The sequence below is a fragment of the Pelmatolapia mariae genome, linkage group LG2 (assembly GCF_036321145.2).
Source record: "Pelmatolapia mariae isolate MD_Pm_ZW linkage group LG2, Pm_UMD_F_2, whole genome shotgun sequence".
Taxonomy (NCBI): Eukaryota; Metazoa; Chordata; class Actinopteri; order Cichliformes; family Cichlidae; genus Pelmatolapia; species Pelmatolapia mariae.
This window is the reverse complement of record NC_086228.1, coordinates 34,778,032-34,798,355: the sequence shown is the minus strand read 5'-3', so window position 1 is coordinate 34,798,355 and position 20,324 is coordinate 34,778,032. Positions and strand designations below refer to the sequence as shown.

Genomic DNA, 20,324 nt, shown 5'->3' with positions numbered 1-20,324 from the left:
CATAAAAATCCTGGATTAGTGTTTTCAGATTTCACCAAGTTTCCACATTACTGACACACTAGTAATACTTGATACCTTCACAGTTATTCAACACAGTTATTCCTGGTTTATACACTTATTTTATGACAAGTTGAGTCTGTTCAACATTAACCCAACCCCCCCCCACCCCAAAAAATCCCCTTTACTTCCTTTAAGTGACACTAAAAGAACCGTATGTAAACCACATCTGGCCATTTCATTCACTAACATGTCCTGAATAAACCTGGCAAAGCTACCTTAAGCTCATCTTTTGTTCCCGTCACTTTCAGCGCTGATAATCAGTTATTATTCACTTCCTTGTGTTACTCGTTTTTGTTACACTCAGGGAAGCTGCTCTGCTGCAGTTGAGGTTCTGCCTGTTGAAACTGGTTTGATTACATTAAAATCAAAGCATACGACTGGGATTTTTTCCCCCGCCTTGTGTTATCTTCAAATGTTTAATGCGTTGCTATGACAACCCTGACAATGTGGATGTGTTTCTCTGTGACATCTTGAGGCTGCTTTCATTACTGCTGTAAATGTAATAGAAGACGCCCATTGAATTCTATTAGCAAACAGGGCCCGACTTTTGGTGATTTTTCTTGGTAGCACAGCATAAAAAGATTGCAAACACACACACACACCAACCAAGTTTTGCTTCAGCACAGTGAATCAAACATATCATAGTTCCCAGCATGTCTGAATAAGCACCTAGAACTTAAAAATAATGAAACTTAAGGGTCAGACGTGACTCTCAGCAGTGCAATCGTCTAAACGGAGCACTAGAGGGAGGGATGCACCCTGGCGCCATAAACTGGACGCCTCTGTCTGGGATCGAGTCCAAATAAGCCTCAAGTCACCCCTTCTCCTCAAACTCATCCCCCTTGTTCCTTTACACATATGCACCTACCTCTCACACATACCCAGGCACAGTTGGCAGCCCATACCTAAACATATTCACACATCACATCACCGCTCAACACATGGCTCTTTGTATGAGGAGCCTGATTGGAGGTACCCAGACACACACACACACATACACACACACACACACACACACACACACACACACACACACACACACGCTGAACTTTTAGGTGAAACAACCATCCAGTCTCTCCTTGAGCAGGGCCCCCTGCTTGCCCACAGCGCAGGCGTACAATCAAAAGGGCTATATCCATGTGGAAAATAGCCGTAGTTACCAAAGTACACAAATAAAAGTGAGATGGTCAATATTTCACAGGAATGTCTGTACAAATGTCACATTGTTAGCTCAGAGGATTAGGTCTCTGAAAACTGAAGAATCTTAGCTAATGCATACTTTGTGAAAACATTTTGGCAGCCAATTGCTCAAACCGCTGGGAGAGAAACGGCACCCGCTGGAACAAAAAGAGCGCGCAGCGAACATGAACAGTTAGAGCTTATAAAAATCAACATCCCACTGACATGTTTCTGCCTCACCATTGCAGGGAAAAAAGGAAAAAGCTTTGTCAGTTGATGCATCAGTCATTTCTCCACCAGCACTGGCGTGAATAGTCTTTGTGCGACGAGTTGCCTGATGGAGTTCCTTTGAGGGGCCTCTGTCATCCCCTCCAGTTTCCCCAAGTACTTTAAGATGTAATAAGACACAGTGACAGAGCATTGTTCAAGTGTCACTTAGAAGAGGAAAACTGCAATTTATGGCAGGGAAAACGAGAGAGTAGCATCTTGTAAACAAACATGCGACTGTGTCGTGGCATTCATGGGCTCTTTGCTGCCTCTCTGGCCTTTCCTTTGTGGCTGTTGAGGGGGGGGCGACCACCATCCCCTTTAAATGGCTCATAAAATAAGTCACTTCCCTTTGACATTGTCCTGCCTCTCAAACTTTGTTCTCAGAGGAAGGATAGTGGGGGAGGTGAAAATGCCTTACAGACAAAAACCAGATTAGACACCTCGCCACCCCCTCTGCCTGCCATCATGTGCCCCTGAACCAGACGGACCTCAAAGTGCCCCCCGCTGCCGCCTCGCCCGCCACCACCCTGCAGGCTTAACCAGCGAGGTCAGGGGTTAACAGCGACTCCTCTGAGAGAGGTCCTGTCCTCTGACCCCTCCTCTCCCTCCCTGTCCGCTAGCCAGCACATTCACCACACACAGTTAGTCATGCCTCAAACCCCAATCACTCCAATAATAACGCCGCCAACACACATATCCCCCCCAAACAAAAATGTTAAAAATCCCCACAAGTACAGGCAATTAAGAGACACAGAAACAGACAACATATAAATAGGACGACTTAACGGGCACACACTACAATCGTTAAAACTGCAAAGAGGTGTGGAGGAGGCCACAGGGTACAGCATGTCACGAACCACACAGCGTTCTGTCACTAATTGGAGCCTAGTCATCTGTGACTGAACCATAACACAGAGCTTTCACACGACCATCAACATTTGTAAATAATTAAAATGATAAATGCAGCTTAAAGCTCATGTATATACACAAACACACACTTCAATCCCAGTGGAATGCAGGTCGTTTGAGATGGCGAAAGCTGGGAAATCTCACTTCGAAACACCAAAAATGTGCGGGCGCCTTCCAAGTCGCTCTGATTTATGTGTGAATGTTCAATATATAAAACAAAAGATTCAAACATTCCCAGCCGAGTGAAGTACGAGAAAGAAAAGAAAAGCAACACCCGTGAATGCAAAGGTTCACTATTAATTCACATATTATGCTCGGTCCTGTAACATATAAAAGGGAGAGTGCTGCTAGTCTGCTGAGCGTTACTCACACACGCTGTTGTAAATTTGCACACCCTGCAGCCATAACATTCTCCTCTCGCTTCTCACCTCTGTCTGCGGTGCAATTTTCCCGAGGGGGTTAAGGGATTGGTGCCATTTGTTGGGCAACTTTCTTTTCTTGCTCCACATCCTGTCAGGCACAATCACGTGAACCAAACCTGTGGCGGAGCAGGTCGACGTCACCGCTCATTTAAAAAAGGTGTGATATTTTACGCACAAGCATGACGTTAAGGGCAGAATAAATTGTGGATTGATTTAATGAGGAGAAAGAGATGAAAGGATAAGCAAACAGCTGCGCATGTCGCTTCCAAAAACATAAAATCATAGCATTCCCCCCCTCCAACTCATTCCCTTCTTAGATTCTTTCCTGTTGCAACATGTTGTCAAATCAGCCCATTCTTTGTCTCCCTCTCTTCCTCCCTTTCATCTCCAAGAAGCCTAAAGTTGTCGTCTGTATCCGGGTTTTAAGAAATCCTTTGACTCATTCGCTCATTCGTCACTGATCCATTAGTTTTCTCAGCCTGTAATGCAATGTTCGAAAGAATTCTAATAATTCTGCGCTTAATGCAGAACTAAATAACTCAGTACAGACTAAAAAATGCTTTGCTTTTTAAGTCAGCTTTCACTAATTACTTTGGGAAGCGAGCATTTTGAAATTACACCCTCACAGCTATGCAAAATGATGGAATGAATGTTTTCTGTGCAGGGCTTAGCAATTCAGTCTCTGCCATGACATCAGTCTAGTGTTACTTTATCCCGTGATTTTTCACAGTACAGCTAGGATAAGTGCTTTTCAAGAAATTATTTAACCAAGTCTTACTCAAACCTTGTTTACAGCTTGGAAGGGGGGGGGGGGGGGGGTTATAACAAACATTCACTGCCTGCTACTCAGTACAACCGCAGACTTGCTGAAGGGCATCATGCCAGCACTAGTTCAGGGAGGGAGGGGGAAGTGTCTCTGGTTCACTTTCCACATCCAGATTTTCCTTGCTCCCTTCTGAGGAGTCAACCTACTCATGTCTGCAAGGTGACCATTACGTTAAAGTAATTACTGTCCAGATATCAACTTCTAAAGTGTGCCCTCTTTTTAAGCTTAAACACCACTACCTTCACATTCAGCAACTGGGAAAAGAAGAAGAAAGAAAAAAAGAAAGAAGAAGAAATAAAGCAACGTTAAACGTACACTCTAATATCCTGAATACATACTGAGCTTCAGCTGAATTACCGCAAAGGGAGAAAATGTTCAGCAACATTATGCTGTAAGCGGAAACCATTATTAGAGACTGGGCTGTTCATATGGAGATCATCAGGGCAGGGCGATATTTCCACCTACTCCTTTTCTACACTTCAGCCCTTACAAAAATAGAGTAATGACAAGTTTATGGCAGCTTTGGCCAAACCAATAATGCTTTTTGGGTCCCGCACCATTAGGGACGTCCAAGAGATTCTGAATGTGCTGGGAGGGGAATTCTGAATCTGAAGTCACAAGCCTCAACAAAATGGTGGGTAGAAATGCTGCCCTGTATCCATTGTTTGTGAAGTCAAGAATAACCGAACCAACAAATTCTGCACTTGATGGACAAGAAACGATTGTTTAACGCGGTTCTACTCAAGCGGTGTCGTCAGCACCTGCATAGAAGCAAAGCTAACGAACACAGCTGATCATAATCTGTGTGTCAAGTTAAGTGTCTGCACAGAAATCCCGTCTGCTCTACAAACACACCGCAGCACCACTGACCCGGACATCTGCTCTAAAGAAGACACTACAACACATACTGTAGATCTGTGGCTCCTCACAGGGAGTGGCAGTTTTTGGAGACAGGCTGCAGCTAACCCATGACTCACTCACTCACTCTCTCTCACACACACACACACACACACCTCGTAACTACCCTCTAGCTTGTAAAGGATGCAACTGAAGTGGGCAATGGCTTTAAAAATTTAAGTTAAGCGGTAAAATCTTTTACGACAGTCATTTCAAACATCTGCAAAAAAAGAAAACGTGCCTGGAACAAAAGGTTTTCCCTCATCAGGATCACCATCTTCATGAAGTTATTCGTCTTAGACAAAAACTGCATGTGCTACAATACTTCTAGACTATACACTAAACTGCGTTTTCTTGATCCGTTACTCAATATGTCCAATAACAATGATAGTGATCTCTATAGCAGGGCTGTATACAATTATTATTTTTTAACTTTGAGGATTATTTGTGTAAGTTTTAGAGATTTTTTTTTCACCTTTATTGTAGGAAAAGAACCCAACAACCATCTCAGGCTGACCGCATGACATAACACTCAGCATCACTGCAGGTTAGCTCATTGTTGCCAAGCATCTTCTGAAGGACTGCCTTCTTGTTCATCTTATTGGGAAGCTTTGATTTCACTCACAGCAGGTTAACAAGATGTCGAGTAACGACAACTCTGAGTCTGTTAGTCAGCTGACAATAAAGCGACCATCGTCCACATGACGAGTCAAGGCACCGATGTTGTTTCAGCCGTGGAGGTTAATGCAGACTACAGTCACGGAGGAAGTTGATCACTAGTGTCGGGCTCGGGAAACTCGAACACCGCCTGTGACGTGAAAGATTTACTCCACTTAGAACAATGTTCACCATCCATTTGTGAGGGAGGAAGTTGAGGTTTAGCGGAGTTCTCTCTGGAGTGAATATTCAGAGCTATGCAGGCAGCCACAGAGCTTTGGATAATAACTGTGTAAAATGATGTTTCCTTAAATAAATCAAGAATTAAAATCTATTCCACCGCACAGCTGTGAAAACACCAAACTGCCAAAATGTACTTGTCACGTGGCATCAGTGTGAGGAGGAAAAAAACAAAAATGTGGCTACTGCTGCGGTGCAAGAGCAAAGATTCATTAAAATCCTAAAATGCATCTACTGCTTTTGTTTTTTTTAAGAAAAACAAAAGCAGTAGATGCCTCCTGCCATCTCAGCAGAAAAACAGAGCACGGCCCAGCTCCCATTTAGAGTGAAGAAATGTCACATTTAAGTCTTTATCTGCGCTAAAATCTGCAAGATTTTGTCCAGCTTGCGAGTTGTTCTCTTAATGGCTCTCAACCTAACAAACAAACCTCACACTAGGATCCATAAATCGGAGCCCTTTGCCACCAGAGTCCATTTCTGATTACTAAACCAGTCGGGGCCTCGGGCCAATTAAAACTCTCCATTTGTGAACATTCCAAAACGCTGTCATCCATGAACATTTACCCAGAAGCCCCTGGGGAGATTCCTCAACACTGCCCTGGCCTCTGGTTCGGCCTTTTTTTTTTTTTTTCTCCCCCCTTCTCCCATCCCAGTCCTGCATCTCCGGCTTTGTCTCCCCACACAAAAGCTCCCTGCCTACACCACTTCCCAGGTCACTGCTTTGTCAGGACTTTAGCTCACTTCTTAACTTCCCCAAGTGCATTTAACAAGTCAAACCAAATTCCAGCCGCTGTTCCGCAACTGCTCTGCAAGTTCACCTGCTGGACTTTATGTGCACACATGCACATCTGTTCAAGCAAAACCTGCTTGAATCCCTGACCAATACATGCCAAACAGCTATATGTTGTGATTAAAGACTGTGCACGTGGAGGGGAAACTTATGAGGGAGCTACCGATTCAACGGGTTCAGGCATTAGTGCTTAAAATGCCCATTTTAAATTAAATGCTCTTAAATTAGAATAAAACGGTTCAACATTTGGCCCAGAAAGAAGCACGCAGGTCAAACCACGGTCATAACTGCCCTGAAATTAGATTATAGACAGAAAGGTCAGGCCTCCAACACAACTGCGAGTTTAGCCTCTAACCACGAGGGCGCTTGAAGCCATAATTCATATTAACATAGTTATGGGGAATTCATAGTTCAAACAGAAGTGGTTTGGTTCAGGATATGATTTAGCTTGGGGTACTTTCATAGTGTGCGCCGCACAAACTTTCTGCAACTTGTTTTACTTTCTGAAAACCTCCCGTCCATAAATCAGCCCCGGTTCAGCAGCGTGACTGCTATTCAGCTCCGCTTAGCCAGCTGGTTTTTGACGCATCTGTGTCAAGTAATGCACAGAGAACAGATTCGTACATAAAAGAAAAGACAACACTAAACACTTGCGAGTAAATCAAGAAACTTTCCTTCCTACCATCACTCTGCTGGGAATCTTCCTCAACAACTGCACCATCTATCAGCACGCGTTGGAGGCAATGATTCACGTTAACTGGTCTAATCTTTTAACCTTCCCCACATCTATCTCTCAGGTGATGCTGCCTTTGATGAGCCGCAGATTTGAAGTATTAGACGCACTGCTTTAACTACAGATTCCACCTTGCCGCTTTAGTCGGTCAGTGTTTGCGCGTACACGCGTGCGAGGAAATGTGACGCAGTTACAGCGAGAGAGAGCGAGACTGTTACGTTGAAGATTTGCAGAGACAAGCAGAGGGTTTGCAGACAAATGGAGAGAACAAGTTACAGCACAGCGTGATTATCACAAGGGAAGAGCAAGAGAGGGGGGGGGGAAAAAGGAAGCACAAAAGACGTTCCTGGCTTGTCCCTATACACCAGCCCTCCATCTTTCCACTGACTCATGGCACACAAATGAAAACAGACTTTAAAGGAGAAGATGAAAAACACTCTTTACTTAAGGCCAAGTGCTTTACCAGGGGACCCTGCGCAAACACTGTTGTGCTGTCAGAGAAATGGACTACCGTTAAGCTTACAAATAGATGTGCTTCACACACAATGCATGAGAGCTATGCAGTAGAATATATGGAGAAAGCTTAAACCAGTTTGTGGCCTTTATGTGTGTACTGTGCAAGTCGCAAAACCCAAATTAACACCCTGCCACTCAAAAAAATTCTAATTTTTCGAAACATACGAGGGCTCTTAAAAGACCTGACATGCAAACAATACATTTCATCGTTGGTAGTAAAACCCAACGAACCACTCCTAAGGACTGGGAGCTCTTTGACAATGTTTATAACAGACCTCAAAAAGCAGCTGAAGTCCACCAGATGTTGAGGCAGGACGGGGCCCGGTGAAGCCCCCCCAGGCAGAATGAGGTCAGGTACGAGATCAAGTTTCTGGAAGCTCAAAGCTACAAAGGGGGGGGGCAACAAAGATTCTGATATACCTGTTGGGCCTTACGAAACTGGACACCCAACAGAGGCGTTGGGAAGAGAAGCACTCACTGCCGACTGTCAAAAGAAGCAGAAAGACTAAACCTCGGGGTACAATGCTTTAATGGTTCTCAGTCATGGATGGCTCAGTCTGTTCACGACGATGTGCACCGAACGGGTCGATAAATCAAAGCTACTTGCTGTTTCAGTGATTCACAATATTTCAACCACTGGCGCGCCGTCTCGCATTCCCACATAACGAGTAATTTTTCTGCCCACAAAGCACACACTGACCAAATGATTTGCAGCCATCACTTAGCAAAGCATTCGATCCTTTTATGTGTATGTTTTTTATCACGCTCCTTTATCCGGCCTCAGCCAGAAGAACGTCTGCCGCCGTCTCCTTCATGTTTTCAAAACCTGCTTTTATCGTGGTGCGAACTTATCAAGTTCACAAAGCTATGTCGAGCAGCCAAAAATCCGACTATTGCTTTTTTGGGGGGTGTTTACGCAAGAAAAAAAAAAAAAAAAGAGCTTTTTGATCTCAAACAATATAATTTATATGAAAATAAATCCAAGAGCGAGCAGCGCACAAGGAGAGAGAATGGGTAAATATTAGGAAACCTATTAAGCTAACTGCAGTTTGGAAAGTTGAGCTAAGTGACTGACTGCCATGTCAGTGGGAGTCTTGATGCAGGCCTTGGGAGTAATTAGCAAGGATTACAGCTCCTCTGGCCTGCACCCAGCACTGGGGTTTCAGCCCAAACACCCAGGCAAGTCCCTGGCTTCGCTCCCTCACAGCTTTCCCCAACCGCACAGGCCTCTGGTGGTGTCACACAAATCCTAATGACGATCATGACTATCAACACGGGGCATCAAGCCCGCTGTGGCTTCAGAGGAAATCAATTAACCTTGGTCGAGTTACACCTACATCTTAACCACACTCCACGCTACGCGGTGAGATGACTTGAGTGAGTGATTGGAGACACGATGCAACAGGCGAGGAGGTGGGGGGTGTCACACTTCACCCCTGCAGTTTGAGATCAGCGCCAGTGACCCTGTACCACACTCCTCACAGCTGGCCAGGTGTCACCAAGTGGTCAGCAAAACGGCAGCTCAAATATCAGAAGGACAAAAAAGTGGCAGAAGCAGCAGCTTAGAAGCCTGGAGTCAACTGGCAGAGACAGGCTGAGGTGGTGAGGGAGTAGCTGTGATAAAACAACCCAAAAGCATACAGAGCAGGTATTCAAGTGATCTGACAGCACACCAAAACTAGCCTAAAGTGCTTGTCTTGATGCACAGACAACGATTTTGTGTGTTTCAGAGCAGATACTTCCTCAGCTTGTGGGTTTAAAAGCATCATTTCATGTCAGTTCACACTACAAGCCAAATTTTTAACATATTTTCATACTGGGAGACGTCTTACTGGTGCCTCCCTAACCATCAGAAGCGTGCGCAAAGCTATAACAAGAAATGTGGTTTACTTTTGGCGTTCACATAATCTAAAACCCTTTCAGGTCAAGTGAACAACAGTGGTAAAAGGAGACTAGACGGGAGCTAGGTGGGCTGCAAGGCAGGAAAGTGCCAGTGAACCACTTCTGACTGAAGAAAAAGACTGACTGAAGAGAAAGAACAAGAAGGGGAGAAAAGGGAAAGACTAGCAGTGAAACAAAACCTCCCAGAGGAGCTGCAAAACAGCGAGCGGCGGGAGAAGAAAATGATCTGATGTGTCAGTCGGGAGAGAAGAGGCACAGTCGACTTTTTCTTTTTTTTTTTCTTTTTAAATAGCGAGCAAACAGGATGTGTTAACAAGGAGGGTTTTTTTTGGGGGGGGGGGGGTGTCATCTCTCTCAAATCAAAATACAGAAAACCGCAAGGCCAGATCAGGATTCCCCACAGTTTGCACGAGGCCAAGAGCCACCAAATGATACAGTTGTGTTCAACTGTGGCCTGCAGTGCCAAAAATGTACTGTGAGGCGCTTGTTTAAAACCTTGTATTGTGCTCGACAGGCACGTGCACTCAGAGGGATTTACTAAGCGGAGCAGGCTAGATGTAGACTTGTACACGGCCTATATGGCCAACCGAGGATGATTCACATGCATCCAGTTGCCTCCCTGGATTCAATGAGCCTGTGTCACACATTCCCAACCACTCTCTGGCTCCCGTCTAGCCCACCACTTGTGGATATTCAAGTGGACTGGGGTACAAAACTCTGTCCTGTCAGTCAAATCTCTCCCTTTCTCTGCATGCCTCAGTCAGTCCCTCCAGTGCTCTCTTTGTTGCCGTGTGTTCCCAGCTCCGGGACTCCTGTGTGCAGGTCTTGGTGGTCCGGTGTGGAATGTGGTGAGGAGGGGGGGAGGCAGGCCGGCCTAAAAAGGGGGTAATCAATTGTTCCCACACAGAGCATCCACCCCCCACTGATCTGTCGCTCACTTGGCCATTTGGGGGTTGTGGGGACCAAAGCAAAGGATGCAAAGCGTTGGAATTACGGACGTCGAGTCGACGCGCACACACACAGCTATTGAACTGATGCTACACTTGCAGCATACTAAATGAGCATAAGAGACAAACTTAACATTCCAGAGTTGTTGAAGGTGGTTCTTACCCAAAGACTAAAACAGGCCTGAATTCACAAGATCCACGCAACAACAAAACCAGGTACTTTCATCAGCACTCCCAAGCCGTTTCTGTGCTCAGCCTGAATATTTTTATACACTGTGATATGCTGATGTGCTTAGGAACGGGATACCATGAGAACCCCTGATCTCAGAGCTGCCACACTGTGATAGCAGGAAACTGATAAGAGCTGGCAGGCACGTGTAGCCACCCTCCCTTCCTCCTCTGGCCCCATCTGGGTGCTCAAACTCACAGCCGGGATAAACCCCCCCCCCCCCCCCCCCCCCCCCCCCAAAACCCCTCACCGATTCACAAGACCTCATCCTCATGATACATAAACTCAATTATCCCCAAGGCGAGTCAAACAGTAAGGCAAAAGATGTTACAAATTCACTGCAGACAGCAACAGGAACCATTATAATATGACTGCATTTGGTCAGCAGCAACAGGGCTCGCAAAATCGCTAGCCCGACGTCCCGGGGCTAGCGATTTTTCCAGTCGGGCTACCAGAATCTATCCCTGCCCTGCCCGTCGGGCTATCATAGGAAGGAAAAATATATGTCAATGCTTTTGCATTCTTTCGGAAATGTAGCTGGGTAAATATGTCATTAGCGTCGGTGAACCACTGTCAATATGTGACTAGGGCTGCTCAATTAATCGAATTTTAATCTAAATTACGATCTGGGCTTTCAACGATCATTAAAAATGACTGAGCCGATTATTAGCACCTCCCTCGTGCTTTACTCTAGCGCTGCTCCGTTTGGCAAATCGAGCGCACCTCTCTGCGTTTCGAACACCATCACTACAATTAAGAGGAGCTAACAGAGGGAAGCTCGGAAAGCTAAGCAGAAGTTATTTGGAGAGGAGAGTGACTGCCGTTGGTTGAAAAGAGAGGTAAAAAAACCCTTCAGTGGTGTGGAAACATTATGGGTTCGCGGAGTCAGACGTGGATCAAGTAGACATAGTGTGTAAACTTTGGTGTCGTAGCTGCACCACAGAGCGACATGGCAAAGTTCACTAAACATAGATGTTTACATTTTATTTTTTATATTGCAAACATTTGCACTGTTATCAGTATTTGCACACTATTTTATACTATTTTTGACAATCTTTAAAGCCATTATTCAATACATTTTTATTGTTAAATAAATATCATCAAATAATCGAGATCTAAATTTCAGTGAAAATAATCGTGATTATCATTTTTGCCATAATCGAGCAGCCCTATATGTGACATATTGAAATCGCATTTGAATTTGCGCTTGTTTTTTGCTTTCACTTTGCAATCGCGCGAACTGTGTATAGAGAGCGACAGTACTGATTGGTGAGTGACGATAATTTGTGCACCACTTCCTCTGACATTGTCTTATCAATCGTTAGTTTACTATCAAACATGACAAGTGAAATCTCCCGCAGGAAGCTTAAACATGTGAGAGGTTGATCGCGCAGAGAATCGCTGAGCGTTATGTGAGTGCGTGTGTAAAGGCAGCAGGATATATATTTTAGTTCTGCTGAGCCAAATAAGACCGGTCAGGGTGAAGAAGTGACAGCCAAAGAAAAGCTTACCACAAAACGGAAAAGTTATGACAAATCAGACTATAAGGCAAAAAGAAAGTGCAGCTTTATGGTTTCATGGACAAAAGAATTTCTGTGGCTGGAATATGACAAGCTAAATAACCAGGGGTGCACATAAGTGGTCCGCAGGTGCGCATTCGTTGTCAAAATAAAATACGCGCACAAGATAAGAAGTTGCAACGCGTGTTTGCGTCCATAAGATTTTCTGGAGGAGGACAGACATTTGTTTAGAACTCTTAAAGATGTCGAAGAAGCTCCTTTAAGCAATTACTTTGGTGTTCCTCCACCTCCAAAGAAATGTCAAATGGAGTCCGAACCACAAAAGAAGCGCGTATTCTCGGAAAAGTGGTTGCAGGAGGTGAGCTGGCTTTAAACAAATGATGAATGCACAGAGATTTGGTGCAGAATGTGCCATGAAAATCCCACTCTAGCGGACAAAAACACTGCCTTTTATATGGACGCAAACGCGCGTTGCAACTTCTTATCTGGTGCGCGTCTTTTATTTTGACAGCGAATGCGCACATGCGGACCACTTATGTGCACCCGTGTAAATAACATAATGTTCTGCCGGGTGTGTTGTTGGTTTCCCTCGATTTCTGAGTCGACAAGTGCCTTTGTTACTGGGACCAGTAATTTTAAGAAAGGCCCCCATTAGAACCCATGAGAAATGCAAGAAATGGATTATTGCTCAGTCTGCAAATAACATACTAAAAATCAACCTGAAAAATCTGTTTAGAACAGCCTACTATGTTGCAAAGAGTGAACTACCACTGGCAAAATTTAGCAGTCTTTGCAAACTTCAAAAAGCAAATGGCCTAGATCTTGGTTCCACTTGCCTCTTACCTGTGACTCCAGTGGAAATTTCAAATTCAGGATCTGACACAGACTGATTCCTGTTGTACAGTTCTTACAAGTTCATAGAAATTTATGTTCAATTACAACCAAGTATTTGAGTTGATGATTGTAATTTTTATACAATATTGTAATTTGTGTTTCAACAATTTTTTGATTAATGTTTTGTTTCCGTTACAATATTATACTTTAATGTATAATATTGTAACGGAAACAAAACAGGAAACAAAACATAAAAAAAATTGCTCCCTTTTTTATTCGGGCTACTTAAATTTATTTTGGGCTACCAAAAACTGAAGAGTCCCTGCCCGAAGGGCTACCAGGGATTTTGAAATTTTGCGAGCCCTGAGCAACCAAAAGTTGCTGTCATGAACTTGAGCCCACATGATTTGGAAGTCTTGGGTTCAGCATCAACGATTAGTCACAAATACAGAAGATCTTTACATCCTCATGCAACCAAATGAAGGCAACACACGTCAGTAATGAAGCCGGATGAATGCAATTAATTTTACAAATATTAACTACCCTTAACTAAGCAGGGTTAATATTTGGGGGCCGGGGGGGGGGGCTTTAATGCAGGACTATTCATGTAATCCCGACCTGCACACATTTTCAAACTAATCATTCACATATTAATGATTACGCAGCTTATTCCTCCAGGGGCAAAAAGGACACTTAAGATAAGGTTTTTATTAGACTCACACCTAGATAGGTGTATAATGCATTTAAATTACTTTTTACGCTCACCAAGTCTAGATCTAAGCAAGAATGTGGCTTTAAAGACCTATAAGTGGTTCCTCGTTAATGCTATGAGTCAGACTTAGATGTGTGAATTTTCTGTTGGCTGTAACCACACCTATGGGTGGGCCTACAGACAGTTTCTTGATTGGCACACCACCTGAATCCATCTGATCCCCCCCATACCCGATTTAAAAAAATAAATAAATAAATAAATAACTGAGACTTAAAAGCATGTACTTCTCTAATGTACCATTCAGGAAAGAACAAATGAAGCATTTCACACCAAATGCATCTTTCAAAGGATGCAGCCTGCAGTTCCATATGTGAGACCTGAAAGCCAAATAGCTATGTATTTATACAGCCTGCCTGAGCTTCTTCTGCCATGGGAGGAAAAACCTTTAATTAAGTAGACTACATTTCAATCAGTTGGGGACCTACAATATTCTCAAAGTAAACAAAAAAAACATGTTGCCTCTGGGGGGGAAAGGTCTGAAAATCTAAGAAAGCCAAGATTAAGGATTAAAAATGAAAAGATCAATTACTTAGGGTTAGGAACATCAGTGGTTTGGTTTTTTTGGTTGAGGCTCTCACTCAACATTAAGACAAACGCCTCCTTCCTAGCTAATGATGCTAATATAAACTTGCTGTGAGCCGCCTTGTCAGAACAGGAACCGTGAGCATTTTCAGAATCATGGTCTTCACTCGCAGCCTGCAGAGCCTCAAACAAAACTTTGCAAAAACGTCGTGTTTCACATTTTTTTTTAATGTTTCACATTTTGCAGCCATGCCACAGAATATTTGTTGCATAGCCAATTTTCTTTGAATTCGCCCTTCCCTGCGTCATTGCCAACTAGCATCCAGACCACAATATAAAATATGTGTTCTGCTTTTTTAACACTGTTTAGAAAAATCCAACTTCCTATGTCTTAGGATTTTAAAACATAAGTTTGACATTTTAAAACCAATTAATTCATTAACTCAATGTCTTGTGTCCCTGTGGGACCCTTGATGTTGCATTCCTCCAACTCTTTGCCATGCAAGAGATGCAAGGTCGGTTTCTACAAGCATTTTTGATGTTTGGACTGGTAACACTTTGCTATGAGAAGTCAGGTTTGTTGACTTTTGGCAATGCACACTGTGGCATGTGATTTTAACCATAGAAGATAAAAGTATAAGCAGGAACTTTTATTTTTTAGGGGGTGGGTGGGTGTTATATTTGACAGTGCCAACAAAACTTTTGCACTGACGTTTCCCACAGTTTCTTTTTCTTGGAAGCAATAACACTTTAAGAATCACTTCCACAGTTTTATAATGACAACACTTGCCAGTTGGTTTTACGAGTCTGACCTTGAGAAACTTGACGGGTTCGTTATTGGTTAATTATTACAAGCGCGAAATGCTGGGGCACTAGTCTAGAGCCACTCCAATATTGGTTGTTGCACCATAAAAACTTGCAGACCGTGTGTGCGCGCCCCAGTTTCCTGCTCTTATCTTATCTGCAGAATGTCGCTGCAGCAGCACAACCTGCCATTTCCCCAAACTGTAATGATGTGGGGCGTGCTGCCACCAGCTAAGGGAGGGGGGTAGCCCTTACAATGTGAGACTGCAGAATGTCTCGAGCTTACCGAGAGGCCAACGCGCTGAGGTCATGCACGCCTTAAGTTTCAGCCATAATGCACTGAGCTGATTATGAGCAGAGGATGTTCCACACACTGAAAGGAGGGAAAACGACCCTCCTTTCTTTGAACTCTGCTATTGTCTCATACCTGAAGCATGATATGAAGCCTGACAGCCAGAGTAAATCAAAACAGATTTAACCCCCCCACCCCCCCACTCTTTTAAATGAAGCGTGAAGTCTGACCCTGCTTTGGGTAGCCTTTGACATGGCCCAAACCACTAAAGAGATGGTCCTGTTACAGCTTTACAGGAAATGCTGTTAACAATTTATCACAGTATCAAATATAACTGTAAAGGGAACTCAACTATTATTAGCAGATATAGTCAGACAGCAAAACCACCATTTACATCCTGTGCGATTACCAGCATTATTTATCTGTCATCATTAAGGGAGCAAATCGAATTTATTTCCCATTTCAGTGAAGTATCCAACCACGGGACATAAACAAATCATCATCCATAAGACAGGAACCTTGGAAACGGGGCTTGAACCGTTTTCACGTGAGTGGTAAACGACTGATACTATGGGATCAGAAAGGAATTTACCGAGTGAGCCTGCTCTTCCTCTGCACCACTTAATTCTGTCTACAGCAAAGCAGGGTTTCCATTTCAGTTTTACGGCATTAAAACATCTTTACTGAATCTCAAGTCTGGCTTCAGCTCAGGCTGACAGTAATTTTAATGGCAACAAACATTCATATCTCCGTGCTGCCAACAATAACACAAGATGCTTGCGGTTACAAAAGGCAAGTTTTGAATCCCACCAATAAGACTCATATTCCACGAAACTGATTTGTGATGCACATATTGGAGGACGTAAACATTTCAAAAACTCGTTCTGTGACAACTGGCTGAGATTGTGCGTCATTTTTAAAGCATGTCAACTTTTCCACACAGTAATAGTAAAACAGTTGCTTTATTCAGATTCAGTGTGGGGTGTGTGTGTGTGTGTGTGTGTGTGTGTGTAGGGGGGGGGTGTCTCTATCATCTCAGTCTCTATCAGCGACAAAGAGCCACTCATTGAGGTCAGCCCTGCCTAAAAACCCAGACATACACCGGCAAACTATTGTAAGGAAAAGCCACGTGTGTGTATGTAGCACACAAACCTGGACAAGCTTTCATTCACATCCTTTCAAACCCAGGGATGCAGGACAATAAAATCTGACCGAGACAGACGTGTTGCGGTACTCCTAATGACATTTACCATCACAAAGACAGAAGCAAAAAAACAAAACAAAAAACCCCACACACAAACCTTATTAAAAAAAAGACTATGAGACTTGTGTGAAACTTGGGATCAAATTTCTGTCTCTTTGACAGCTACACCCAACTCAAATTCTAATGAGCCATTGTGGCCCCAAAAGAAAAAAGCTGATCTGAACATCCCTTAGTATGCAAACGAGAACTCATAAAGGGCTTTATGATAATAAAGAGAACATATACACATTGGCTCACGTAGTCAGATGGAATAATGCTGTGAGCACTTCGCCAAAAACAGTTATCCAAGTTGTAAAAATAGCTTTTCTGCTAATTAAGCTCTTTATGAGGGCCAAAACCTACATATGTATATTTTGTTTTTTCCAAGTGGGAAACAAGACAGAAGCTTCCCCCCAGATGACCTACTTCTATACTGTCATACACCATGCTGAAGCCACTCCAAAACTGGCAAACCTAACTTCACCAAATGTTGCGTATTTATTTTAAGTGCCATTAAAATTAAAAGGAAATGAGTGGCAGTGAGGGGTGGGTGAAAGTATGCAGGGCACATAGGAATTTCAACCCCCCAACTCCTCCCCTTGTTGCCCTCAAGGATTTACTGTAAACGCCCCCACCCCCCTCCTTCAAGGAAAGTTTCCATTACTTGGGCTTATCTCATGATTAGCATCATTGATTTGCCTTTTTGCCTCTCTGATTATTAACATGTCTGCTTCCATTATTACTTAGCACTCTGCATCCTGTGACTGGTCTGGAGGTGGATTTAGGAGATAAACAAATAAAAAACTTTTTAAAAAATAAATCAGCCAAGCCTGGAGAGAAAGAAAAATCCATAAGCTCTTTTTTCCACAATGCAGAGGAATGTTTACTAAATCGCTGCCGGCTGCCTGTGCTTCACAGCCATGGGGGTCTCTACTGAGGAAGCTTGGAAATAAACATGGGCCTGGGTTCTTTCTGTGCGGAACAGAGCCTGTGTGTTGATTATAGCTCTTTATTGTTATGAATTACCTACAAGTATTTCCTAAATGATGACTATGTTTACGCACTGGAGCAGTGAAGTGTTGCCAGCAGCACTGAGCCAGAAGAATGCATTCCCAAATGTTTCATTGCTACTTAATAATTGAGGAAAAACATGGACCAAAAGAAAATGAAAAAAGCAGCATGTCAGTATGATTAACAACGCCTCTATATCAAACCTGGAATAAGCACTAAATGTCCATTTATAAAAGTGACCGTTTAATCATTTGCTGTAGAGGTTGTTATTTGTGGCAGTGTCAAAAAGCAGTTAGGTAGTTTTTGGCTAAAATGGAAGGTGTGGTTAAAAGATATCTAAATGTCAGGTTTGGATTGAAATATTTGAGTTAATTTCACAGATTTGAAGCTAAACTCTCTTCAAGCTAACTTTGCTAGCTTAAAAGGTTCTCTTAGCTAGGACCACCCGGAAACCTCTGCAAGACCCACCGGGGGTCCCCGCTCCCTACTTTAGAACCCATTGGGTTTTAAGGTTAAACTTGAGATATATTTGTATATACAAATATAAATAAAAATGGGCCTCACCGTTGACTCCTTTGTTGGGGACGTCGTTAACGTTGAAGCCTTTGGAGCTGTAGGCAGCACGAACTTCATTACAGTTGTTCAACTTTTGCTCCGCAGTCCCCGACACCGACAACACAGCCACCGTCCACACGACACACAGCGCCAACAAACTCTTCATTTTGGGCCAGGCGAAGAGAGAAAAATAAGAAGACTAACAGCGAAAACCGTAAAAATGTTAAAGTCGCTCAGGTGTGAGTGTGTGCACGGCTAGGACAAAGTTTCAGCGAGTCCACGGTCGAGTTTCCTCATGGAGACGCGCTGATTTCTTCGGCTCAACAGATACTTCATTCACAGCAGCAGAGGCCGGGAGAGCAGAAAAGACACCGAAAAAACACCGTTCACGTCGGACGTTTCACAGCTACAGGTACGTGGGTTAAGTGTCGAGTTCCAGACTCAATTGAAAAACACACAAAGACGCGACAAAACAACGGGGTTAAAACATGGAAAAACTTTTTTTCTTTGAGACTGAAGGCAACAATCACAGAGTCTCACTACTGCTTCAGAGTTTCGACGAAAAGTAAAAACCACGGGAGGAGAGCAGGCTGTGGAAAGTTATCGGGAAAAATTTGGGTTTCTTCAGTCTTCTTCTCTTTTCTTTTCCGAATCGGAGGAGGCCGAGGGTTTCAGTGGGAGAGGACGCTGGACCGCTTGCAGGTTGTACTGGGATCCAGATGCGAGCAGAAAAAGCCCTGGTGGACACCCAGGAGTGAGAGCAAGTTCCGGGGACAAAGACCTGGAGATCAGGAACACCAGGGGTGGAGCGTGGAGCAGGGGCTTCCAACCAACCCAGGAGCTCTCTCCCACTTTAATGTTTAGACTGGAGGAAGCCGCGCTTGAAAATCAGGACTGGAGCTGAGGGTGGAGCTACATGGTGGCATAACATGTGGGTATGACCTATTACTGGCCCACATGACATAAAGAAAAGACTCATTTAGATATGCAAAAGTGCTCAAAATCACAGATCTCTTTCACAGAAGATCCAAGTCTGACCCCTGCTTTGAGCAGGGATTTCTTATCAGTTTTTTTCTTTTTTGCTGTTAGTGTTGAGATAAGAGTAGATAAAAGTCCTTGGAGTCAAACAGGCTTCCACACACAGTCTTAACAGATATTAGTGACAATAAACCATTTTTATCTCTGTTTCTAGGGCACCCCAAGGACTTGAATGATAACCAGGACATTTTGTAACCACATCTTATCCAAGGTGGGGAAACAGAGATCAGTGTGAAGTCTTTTAAGTCTTCACCCAGACGCTTTTATTTGAGTCCAGTACATTAGAGCTTGTTTAAAATGGCTGGGTGAAAGCGTGGCCAGTGTTTCTGTAACAAGGAGTCAAAAAAAAAAAAAAATGACAGGGCCCGCTCCTTACACAAACACGGTCAGGCTGTCCTGTGTTAGCAATGGGCCAGCTGTGCTTCTCACATCCAGCTGCCTGTCAACTGTAAACAACAGTAAGCAGCTTGCTGGAAGCATGGTGGCAGGCTGTAGAGGTGGACTGAGATTGCACTCGCATCTAATGGGAGATGTATAAATCAGTGAAAAGCAGATGCTCACTGAGATGAAATGAGGAAGAATGCTTTTTTTTGTTTAGACAAAAAGCTCCTGGACATGTTTGAAATGATGCGTCCTCCTGTCATGTTTTAGTTTTTTAAGCTGCACTTTGTTGGCGTCTGTCTGCTGGTGCTGTCATGCTGCTCTTTGCCTCTGACCTTTGTCCATCTCGCAATGCTGGCAAGAAAAGAGGAAAGAAAAAAACAATCTGAGTTTATTTAGCACTGATAAAAATTCAAAGTGTCAACCTCTTAAAACACCAGAACCCTCAAAAAAAGGAGAAAAATAATTCAATTCACAACCAGAAGCTGCACTATTTTCGCATTTTCAGTAAGGATGAGGTGCGCGACAGTCTTTTTTATGCCAAAAGTAGCATTGACAAGATTTTTGTACCCCCTGCATTTAAAAATGCCTGGACTTGTGCACATGTCCGTTGGTTTGGGGAGGGCGCGGGGGGTTAGCGATCGGCAAAATGACATTCCTCCTTTTGTGTCCACATTCCTCAGGCGGCTCCACTCATTCTGTGTGACTGCGCCTGCTGCAGGGGAAGCCAGGGGCTGCTGAGGAACAGGAGAAGGAGGAGGATGCTGGAGCTGTG

The 20,324-nt window shown here is 43.7% G+C and overlaps 1 protein-coding gene across 1 annotated transcript in view; it reads right to left on the bottom strand.

Annotated features, from left to right (window-relative positions):
* The window catches only part of gpc4 (glypican 4), a 31,599-nt gene extending 12,629 nt beyond the window's left edge, over positions 1 to 18,970 (bottom strand). Inside the window, exon 1 of the mRNA XM_063499471.1 lies at positions 18,140 to 18,970. Within this exon, the coding sequence (XP_063355541.1) occupies positions 18,140 to 18,296 (157 nt within the window). The 5' untranslated portion in view covers positions 18,297 to 18,970. The remainder of the gene's footprint in view (positions 1 to 18,139) is intronic.
* Between the last annotated feature and the right edge of the window lie 1,354 nt (positions 18,971 to 20,324).